The sequence below is a fragment of the Micropterus dolomieu genome, linkage group LG11 (assembly GCF_021292245.1).
Source record: "Micropterus dolomieu isolate WLL.071019.BEF.003 ecotype Adirondacks linkage group LG11, ASM2129224v1, whole genome shotgun sequence".
NCBI classification, from domain to species: domain Eukaryota; kingdom Metazoa; phylum Chordata; class Actinopteri; order Centrarchiformes; family Centrarchidae; genus Micropterus; species Micropterus dolomieu.
The window spans coordinates 22920938-22931315 of record NC_060160.1 but is presented as its reverse complement, the minus strand read 5'-3'; the positions used below and the strand labels follow the sequence as shown (position 1 = coordinate 22931315).

At 41.8% G+C, this 10378-nt stretch overlaps 1 protein-coding gene across 2 annotated transcripts; it reads right to left on the bottom strand.

The window, feature by feature from the left end:
- Positions 1–5570: 5570 nt before the first annotated feature.
- On the bottom strand, positions 5571–10067 carry LOC123979541 (butyrophilin subfamily 3 member A2-like). Of its 2 annotated transcripts, none has more exons than XM_046063511.1 (4): positions 9950–10067; positions 9180–9521; positions 6437–6718; positions 5571–5826 (listed from the first exon to the last, which is right to left on the bottom strand). In XM_046063511.1, exons 1-4 carry the CDS (start codon positions 10041–10043, stop codon positions 5756–5758), a joined length of 789 nt encoding a protein of 262 aa, XP_045919467.1. In that variant the 5' UTR covers positions 10044–10067; the 3' UTR covers positions 5571–5755. The 2 variants fall into 2 exon arrangements, with proteins under 2 accessions (XP_045919467.1, XP_045919466.1); XM_046063510.1 differs by lacking the exon at positions 5571–5826 and adding an exon at positions 5859–6331.
- Between the last annotated feature and the right edge of the window lie 311 nt (positions 10068–10378).

Sequence of the window (10378 nt, the reverse complement as noted above, 5' to 3'; positions counted from 1 at the left end):
GACTTGAAAAAACAATACTGGGAGCTAAAAGAGGTTAAACTGCAGATCTTTAGATTTGCAGATTAGGCCTATTGTATGTAAGTTTGTGACTATGAGCATATACATCCTTAACACATGATCATTTGATCCATTGTTAATGAAAAATATATTGATTATAGTGGCTTTAAAGCTGCAGTCAGTAACAAGTGAACATAAAATGGAAAAACCTTCCATGTCTCTCTCTCAAACCCACAAAAAACAACCGGTTGCCCTTGGAAATCTCATCCCAAGCAGGGCTTGCTCTTCATATTGAGAGTCTCTCCAAGATCCCAGTCCCTCTCGCCGTGACCCTCTGACCCCTCACAGCCCAGGGCAGAGCGCCCCAGGCTTCAGAGGCTGCTGCGACAAAATCCAACAGCAGCTAGTACACCTCTGTCATGTGCTCCCAGCAAAGGTCTTGTAGAGGTGAGATGTATCACTCCATAGCTAAAACAAAGCGTTAAACACAAAAAGGAGCTGCAGCAATGTGCAGTATGACAAAAATATGGTGTTTTTTGAAAATGAAACCCTGTAAACTTGTTCTGGTACAACCCCTAAATAGGATTTTGAACCTGAAAATTTGCATAATATGACCATTTTAAATATCCTCAACCTACCTTTAGTGTTCATAAACAACGAGTGGTCTTGAGCATGCTGCCAAATGTGGAGTGAGAAAGTGTTTCAGATGTTGATCATAACTGTCCACAGGAGCTTCATTTTGATATTAAATTGAGATAAAATCTGGTTATCCATTGACGTGTCATCCATTCAGCTTCAGCTGTACTTGTGTCCAATGCTAATTAGCCAATGTTAGCATGCTACATTTGATGACAAATATTGTACTTGAGTTTGTTGAAATAATGTTGGAGTCTATTATAGGAATGTTTTTTCCTGCTGTTGAGGACCTCCAGGTGTGTTTGGACTGCACTGACTGGGATGTTTTCAAGAATGCTACCAACAATCTGGATGAGTTTATATAGGCTGTGACGTCCTACATCAGCTTCTGTGAGGACAGCTGCATTCCAACACGGACCAGGGTGAGTTATAACAACGACAAACCCTGGTTCACAGCTAAACGAAAAGGAGGAGGCATTTAGGAGTGGTGACAGGGCGTTAAAGTACAGGTTTAGCAGGGAGGTGCGAGAAGCTAAACGACTGTACTCAGAGAGACTAAAGAACCAGTTCTCTGCAAACAACGGCACTTCTGTCTGGAGGGGGTTTAGACAGATCACAAACTATAAACCCAAAGTCCTCCCTCTATAAATGATTCTCCCCTGGCAAATGAGCTGAACCAGTTCTACTGCCGCTTTGAGAGTCAATCGGACACCATCCCCGTGAACCCTCCGCTCAGCTTCAGCCTCAGTCCACCACTTCTTCCCCTCCCTCCTCAGAGCTGGCCAGCTCCACCCCCTCCTCACCTCTCTTCATCACAGAGAGGGAAGTCAACGGTCTTTTCAGGAGGCAGAAACCCGGCAAAGTAGCTGGGCTGTCTCCCCATCCACCCTGAAGCACTGTGCTGATCAGCTATCTCCAGTGTTCACAGACATTTTTAACACCTAACTGGAGACGTACCATGTGCCAGCCTGCTTCAAAGCCTCCTCCACCATCCCTGTCCCCAAGAAACCAAGGACCACTGGACTAAACGACTACAGACCCGTCGCCCTGACATCTGTGGTTATGAAGTCCTTTGAATGCCTTGTGTTGTCCCACCTTAAATCCATCACAGACCCACTCCTGGACCCCCTGCAGTTCGCCTACAGAGCCAACAGGTCTGTAGATGAAGCAGTAAATATGGCCCTTCACTACATCCTCCAGCACCTGGACTCCCCAGGAACCTACGCCAGGATCCTGTTTGTGGATTTCAGCTCTGCTTTTAACACCATCATCCCAGCCCTGCTGCAGGACAAGCTCTCTCAGATGGACAGGAAGCAGCACGTGAAGCTGGGAAAACATGTCTCTGACTCCAGGACCATCAGCACCGGTTCAACCCTCAAGGCTGCGTTCTTTCCCCCCTTCTCTTCTCCCTGTACACCAACAGCTGCTCCTCCGGTCTGTCAAGCTCCTGAAGTTTGCGGATGACACCACCCTCACTGGGCTCATCTCAGGTGGGGATGAGTCCACTTACAGGCGGGAGATCAACCATCTGGTGACCTGGTGCAGCCAGAACAGTCTGGAGCTCAATGCTCAGAAGACAGTGGAGATGGTCGTGGACTTCAGAAAGAGCCCAACCCCACCCTCCCCCACCATCCTGTGTGACTCCCCACTCACCACTGTGGACTCCTTCCGCTTCCTGGGCACCATCATCTCCCAGGACCTCAATCAGGAGCTGAACATCACCTCCCTCACCAAGTGGGCCCAGCAGAGGATGTACTTCCTGCGGCAGCTGAACAACTTCAGCCTGCCAAAGACAATGATGGTGCACTTCTACACCGCCTTCATTCAGTCCATCCTCACCTCCTCCATCACCATCTGGTACGCTGCTGCCACTGCCAGGGACAAGGGCAGGCTGCAGCGCATCATTCGCTCTGCAGAGAAGGTGATTGGCTGCAGTCTTCCTTCTCTTCTGGACCTATACGCCTCGAGGACTCTGAGGCGAGCAGGAAAGATTGAAGCTGACCCCTCCCACCCCGGACACAAACTGTTTCAGACTCTCACCACAAAAACAGTTTCTTCCCGTCTGCAACTAGCCTCTAGGCCCAGGTCCCCCACTGACACTCCCCCCTTGCGAATGATACAAATGTCTCTGCACATGTAAATACTGTTTCATCTCACAAATATTAATATATTTCTACATTTATTTATGTTGACTGTAAGTTTGTCTACGTGTAGCACCACAGCAAATTCCTCGTGTGTGTAAAACACTACTTGACAATAAAGCTTCTTCTGATTCTGATAAGTTTTCTCTGTAATACCTTATTGATAACACGTAATCCAACTTGCTCATCCTGCTGACTGTCAACATGCACCATGTTTTGATCAGTTTCTTTCAGTAATAAATTTAAAAAAACAAACAAGTAGCTGTAAGTGTAACTTTTTAAAATTGTATTCCTCTAATGTAGATATGGCATGTTCTTTTTGTAAGACAGCTTTCCTTTCTTTGTGCAATCATAAATAAAGATGTATCTTGAAATAAAGGAGACACGTCATTCAACTTTACAGCTTCAACATAGTGGATGTCCCTTGCTTTAGACTGTTCAGGGTATCTAGAGAGAGCCACACAACAGGACAAAGTTTCCATTTTCATTCCCATATGACGTCTCTGGGAACACATCAATGTGTTACTTGAGTGTTTTGCATTGAAATTACCTCCAACTGACTGTGTTAGAAGAATGCTGAAAAGCAAAACACTGCAGGTCCTGAAGGACACTTGGTCATTAGACTTTATGTTTGGATGCAGCATCCTGGACTCCTGAAAATGAAAAACAAATGTCATGAAAAGAAGAGAGGAAAAAAAGGCCTGTTATTCTGGGTTGTTTTCATAAAACATCCAGTGTTCTGGTTTTTCTTCCTCAATGTTCTGACAGTGTGACAGTGTGAAAGTGTGAGTGGTTTTATCACTTGGGACCATACTGCACAGACAAAATTAGAAGATTGTGTCACACCAAACACATCTAAGCAGACATCAGGAAAATAAGACAATGCCTGAAATGTGAATGAAGAGAATCGTATATGTTGTATGCTATTTTCTTTTTTCCCCTTGTGTGCTTTTGAAGATGGTTTGTCTGATTTTTAAAACAATTATCAATATATGAAGTTTATACTATAAAAGAATCGACCCACTTCATTTGTCCAACTTAACTTAATTTTCTCAGTGGGTTTTATAATTTGCTCGGATTCACTAACAGTCCCTAGAAGTAGCATGATCCTTGACTTCTTGGACAAAGCTCTTCTCCAGGGTGACGCATATAAGAAAACACTGAGCAGATGGCAACAAACAATGTGTAAGGCATCCTGAGTCTCTGAGACATTCTTCAACACAACAAACACCTGGCTCACATTAATTTCCACAACATAACTCAAACTTCATGTTACTGGTATCTTCGGCTGAACTCAAGAATGAGAAGAAGGATATTAACTCCCATCAACGTTGTGACGTTGTCATAGATTATTGCCTATTGCAGTGATCTATAACATTCAACTCACAGGAGGGAATGTGAATTTTGTGTTAGATTTCTAAACATTTCCTTTAAAGACAGTGCTGCTCACTGTCACCATTTGAACGAGCCAATGACAGCTGTAAAATGCAACAGCAGTAAAAGTCATATAGGTGAATCAGAAACAGCTCTCGCCTGTTAAAGCATCAATAATTTCACAGAAAATTAACTGTTAAAAGAACTTCAACATTATCTAACCTACTTTTACCTACTGATAGTTAATCCATAAATAATCTGAAAATTGTTTTAACGTCAAGGATTATGATATGATGAGATATCCAACATTTAACACTCAAACTTACTTCGAAAAGCAACTCTTACCTGCAGCACGACGAATGCTAACTCTCCAATGTGATGTTGTGTGGGTCTGAAGAGTAGGCAACCAGAAATTTCCCAGTACAATTTTCCATCTGACAGCGGTCAGCTCACACACAGTTTGAAGAAGCAGACAGGATACCGGCACAGAAAAAAAACATCCTACTTCTCTGTTGTTTCTGTCTGCTTCTCCAAACTGTGGGTGAGGACTTCAAAAAAAAAAAATACTATCCCTTCAATAGTGTTTTCAGCTCAGCAAAAAAGTCAGTGACTCCATTCAAAAGTTAATAAAGATCAGGCATCGCAGAGTGAGGTTTACTCACTGCACAGCTGGCGGCCGTTACACATACATACTCACCTCGCACATATATATGTATATATGTATAAGTATGTGAATGACAGTATGCTTGTATGTGCATGTGTGTATGTATGTATGTGCATTTTGCTAGGCGGCTTCTCACAGAGGTTTCTCTGTGACGCAAACCCTTCGGTTTGGTAGAAACCAAAAAGAGAAGGTGGCAAACTAAAAACTTCCTATGAAACTGAGTCACTTACATCTAAATATAGTTTCTATTTGTGCAATTTGTGTATTTCTGTGTGTGGCAGTGTTTTTCTACATCACTATGCATTCAGACCAGACGCAAATTTCATCCTACTTGAACTTGAATAAAACTAAGGAGCCTTACAACCAGAAGCACTAAAAAGGTTTTGAAGAGTGTCTTGTTTGCTGCTCTGAGATAAGTTTCATAGTCCCAGTTTAAACACGGGAGAATGTACACACATCGAAACCCAGCTGTGGATGGATGTTTTAGATCTATTTAAGTTTAGATCGCCACTATATTTACAATGAAAATAGGGATGACAGTTTTTAAGAACATGCTTTTATTCCATGGATATTTAGTCTGATCCATTTTACGTAACAAATGATTCTCAACACACAAGCAACAGTTCAACAAATTAAAATCATATCTTGCATTCATGAAAATAACAATATTTTACAAAGGTAAAAATTGTTTTGTATTATTTCCAATAATTTACATTTAATACACTTAAATCTATGAAAGGATAAATGGCAGTTGTAAGAGTAAATATAATGATGAAACCTATGGATAGGAAGTTAGTGTCATATGTTGAAATTGGAAATCACTAGTGTTCATTTATTTGGGATAATTTGTTGTGGAGTAAAAGTAAAAGCAAAAGGATAATCAAAGCAGGACGGCGAAGGAGCTGGCAGGGATGAGAGTGAGCCAAGCTGGAAGCTGGGACTTTTACATCCTGTAGAGCACTGGGCCCAGGAGCTTCACATCTTGATTGACAGTGCAGTCAGCTACTCTGGCACCTCAAAAAACAACACAGGTAGAGAGAGTTACTGGCACAGCACACACACAAGCAGACTAAGCAGGATTCTCTGTAACAGGCTCCCAGACTAGCCAGTAAGAGTCACTGGTGCACTGACAAAGACATACAGGTGGGAACACTGACAAATTGTACTGAACAAACCTAAAGCAGGATACAAGGTATCCAGCACTCTGCGGTGTTGGACGAGTGCTACCTCTGCACCACATTTTATATTTCCTGTTCTGTTTTTCATTTTGCCTCCATTATATCAAAGTATATTTTAATGTTAAATCATGGATATGTTATATAATCTATTCAAATTCACCCCTACATATCATTATATAGCCAACCATGAGCTCTGACAGTAACACAAAAATGAAAATTAACATGTGACTTACGTTACGGTCTATTTATCCATGCGATAATAAACACTAAGACGGCAATTCCAAGACTTATGATGATGCTCCAAATACAATACCAACAATTCTGATCATTGAAGAAACCAGCTGGAACGATACAAACCAGAACAGCATGACGCATTTTCAATCAAGCTACAACAGTTTAAACAAAACAGTGACATTATGTATAATTCAGTTAGAACTCTTTCTAACCTGTAACCTGGATGTGAGTGTCTCTGGTCTGGTTGATGTCCTTCTGTTGGACTCTACAGGTGAAGCTGTTGCTGTGTCTCTTCTCCACAGTCACTCTGCTGCTGACAGTATAGAGGTCATCAGGATCTCTGACTGTCTCTGTAGGTCCAGCAGAGAGGAGGTTTCCCTCACCGTCCAGCCAAAACACCTCAGGCTCTGGATACCAGCCTGCAGACTCACACTGAAACACCACACTGCTGCTGTTATCTGAGACAACCTGTATGATGGGCGAGGAGACAGCACCTGAGGAGGAGAGAGGAGCAATTAGGACAGTGGGTTTAGATCAAATAAATATATCACTGATTTGTATGTATTGTTAAATTATTAAATTAAATTATATTAAATTAAATTATTGTTAATAATAATAAAATAATTATATTAAAAACACTTATAGCAAATCATTAACAACTATTATTATGTGGAATTTAAAGGTAGCCATTTGTGCTATCTTCTCAGGGTCTGCTAGCTTTCGTTTCAGTGACCTGTTGGTGTCAGTTTGTAATGCACTGGGTAGCCCCTTAGCACTTGGAGAAGCCCTGTACCATCCTTTACAAAAGGAAATGAGATAATGCCGTCCCACAATTCCTTGCGGCAGACCCACGTAAATGTAGAAACAACAAAGCACCTGTTTTGTGCTTGTGACATGATCCAAAATCAAAATCCTTATCCTGTATGATTAGCTAAGCTCCAAAACCATGAATATAGATTTCTTCTCTGTGAAATCCACCCAGTTATAGCATAATGAATTTCTACCTGTCATCATAACAAAAAACTTTATACATAAATGTTGTTTCTCTGAATCTCCCCATTGTGGAATGCACAAAAAAAAAAATTCTCTCCTTTGAAAATGTATAAAAAAGGTCAAAGAGAGCCCTTGCTCAATTCATCATTTTTATTTAATTATTATTTTAGTGGCTCAACTTTTTCCATCCATCCATTGTCAACCACTTATCCTGGGTACAGGGTCGCGAGGGGCTGGAGCCAATCCCAGCTGACATCAGGCGAAAGGCGGGGTACACCCTGGACAGGTCGCCAGTCCATCGCAGGGCTCAACTTTTTTATTTTTATCAATTATTTTATTTTTATTTATTATTAATTTCATTATTTCCATCCTATTTGTTTTGTTTTTATTACAGAGTAATTACTCTATGTATACACTGAAACCATAGCTGAGGCTGAGGAGTGATTCCGTGTTGGACAGGAAACATTAACTTTTTTTGTAAAGCATTCAGATTGTCACTGTACTTATCTTCCATCTGTTATAAAGTTTATTTAAAGCCTAGAGTGATGAGCAGTCGGACAAAGAGGAAAAAGTGCAAAACCATGACAGGTTTCACAACATAAACCACTACTTTTATTTTGAAAGAAAGGGGCAAAGCGCTCGTCTCCTCCTCTTACGACTCTGGACCTCCTGCTGGCTAACAGCTTTGACATTCTGAATTTACAAGTTTCCCTCACTGGATAAACGCCACCATCCATCAGAGAGCAAGTCCACCTCCTCTTCTCGCCACAGGTTGCTCGTAGAGGCTGTGACCAGGACAAGATCCAGCAGCCTCACTGGTATGCGGACAGCAGGTATTTCGCCTGTGGAAAAGGACGCTGGTCCAAAGACAGCAGGGAATTTTCATGCTGAGAAGGACGCCGCCACCGTACTGCTGCAGCCTCGGGCTGCAATATCCCCATGTGCGGCTGCGGTAAGACAAGATGGCCCCTCACGGTGCCTCCTCTGATCCATCCTACGTCGCTCTTAATTGGGCACTCCATAGTGCGTAATATTCACTTTGGAAATGCAATCACACACAGCTTTCCTGGAGCCATAACCACCGACATCATTGATAAGGTCCCTGACCTCCTTGCCTCACTCCCTACGTCCATCAGGAAAATCCAACACATTCCCATCTCAATGCGTCATAGCTGACGCCGTATGAAACGCCCCCGTTTGCTATGTTGCAGCAACACATGGGAGGTTAACCCTACCTGTTTGGCTTAGCTTAAGTTAGAAAGTAACACCATACTCACAGTAAAATGCAACATCAGCAGGAAGGCTATTTCTTGCAAGGTAGGAGGCAGCTCCAATATGACACAGCATTTACTCCAACACGGTGTGAATCTGAATGAATGCACTGTGTTCAGTTTGTTGTGGTCTCCCAGTTATAATGATGCCCCAGTTAGCTAATGCTAATAGTAGCAACATCTCATGCTCAACACAGACAAAACACAGGTGAGCTGATATTCACCTTTTATATTGAAGGTAAATGAATGATCCTCAAATTATTCCAAAATATTTTCTTAGATGTTTTACAAGGAAGGAAATGATTCAACACGTTTGTTAGCTTACAGACTGTGTTTTGGTGAGAAACACTGAATGTAAACAGCACTGCTGTTTGTTTACAAGAAAACTCCACAGGTCACCTTTAATGTTTTCTGCAGTCACTGTTGATTTTACTCCGACTTTGTATTTTGAAGTTTTCATCTTCTGTTTTACTTTGTTGTCTTTGTGTTTTGTCAAAGCTGCTTTTGTCTAATAAGTTGCATTACTGATCTTTGCAGTCAAACTTTGTTTTTCATCGTCTCTGCTCATGGCATGCATTTGTACATAAATACATTTTTCACAGTTAATAATACTCTTCTGCATGATAAACACAAAAGCTGTTCATCACAGTATATTTAATTATTTTCTGAATAAAGCTGCAGTCTGACTCACCAACAGTGAGCTGGATGGAAGCTTCCTTCTGCATTGATTGAAGGAAACAAAAGTATTTTCCTGCATCAGAGATTTTCACACTGAAGATTTTCAGGAAGACGTTTCCTTTAATCAGTTCATCCACAAACAGAGCTGTTCGGAAACGATAAGATGGGTTTTGATGTTCATCCATCATTCTTTCATCTTGGTAAACATGGACGTACTCTGGCTCCAAACCAGGTTTGGCCCACACCACTTTCTCAGAACTGGCGCTGACTGCAGGTTCAAGGTGACATGGCAAAATGACATCATCACCAGCCAGTGCTACGATTGGTTGATCTGAACAAATCAACTCTGACTGAGCTGCAAAGAAAACAAAAGTACAACCAAGAAACATGAGCAAAGTTATGTCATCAGTATGGAAGTTTAAATACAAATTAAAGCTGCAAGCAGTGTTGGACGGGCCCTCGCACTGTGATGCATGGGGTTGGGTGCCAAGTCTGCAGCGCAGTGGCTGGAGGTTGAGAAATTGCGTAAGATTAGTTACGTAAGTTAACCGATGTGTACGTAACATTTCAACCCAATCCTTGATCTTTTCTTAAATCTTCTCCGGCTGCACAAAATAACCGCCTTTTGATTGCAAATGCAAAGCAAAAGACAGTTCATTCCATCGCCACAGCTAAACATCTAAAAATGATACTAAAGTGTACCAATGGTGGTAAAAAATGACACCAAAGGCCCTTGACCAAGCAGTCAGGAGTGAGAATGTGTTGGTTTCATGCGGACATTACCTCCAACAGATTGTATTAGAGGAAAGATAAAAAGCAAAACAGTGCAGGTCCTGAAGGAGACTCCATTATTGGACTCTTTCTTTGGAAGCAGCATCCTGGACTCCTGAAAGTAGACAAAAAAAAGTTTAATAAGACTAAAGGCTTATTAATCTGTTTGAAAAGTGGACAAATGGGACCTTTGTGAACAGGATGGTTATTCTAGATCTGATTTGAGTTTTCTTTGGTTTCACTTCAATTGAATTCAGTGGAACTTTATTGGCATGGGAAACAGACAGTTTGCTCTCATTGGTGTTTGGAAATCAATGTTTTCGTGAGACAGAGTGTATCTGAGAAGGGGCATTTAGTCTCAGCACCAGTTGACTCTTTTCTGGGTTCAGCTTTTGGGTTTGGAGGGCTTTGTGATGGAGGGTGTCTCTGGGTCTGGATGAA

What these genes read in the sequence shown, in the direction of transcription:
- LOC123979541 (XM_046063510.1), bottom strand. Translation starts at nt 10,043, where the DNA reads ATGCTGCTTCCAAAGAAAGAGTCCAATAATGGAGTCTCCTTCAGGACC. An exon ending in TCTAATACAATCTGTTGGAG is followed by an intron (nt 9,522 to 9,949) that starts GTAATGTCCGCA and finishes TTTTCTTTGCAG; the next exon opens with CTCAGTCAGAGTTGATTTGT. An exon ending in TTCCATCCAGCTCACTGTTG is followed by an intron (nt 6,719 to 9,179) that starts GTGAGTCAGACT and finishes TCTCCTCCTCAG; the next exon opens with GTGCTGTCTCCTCGCCCATC.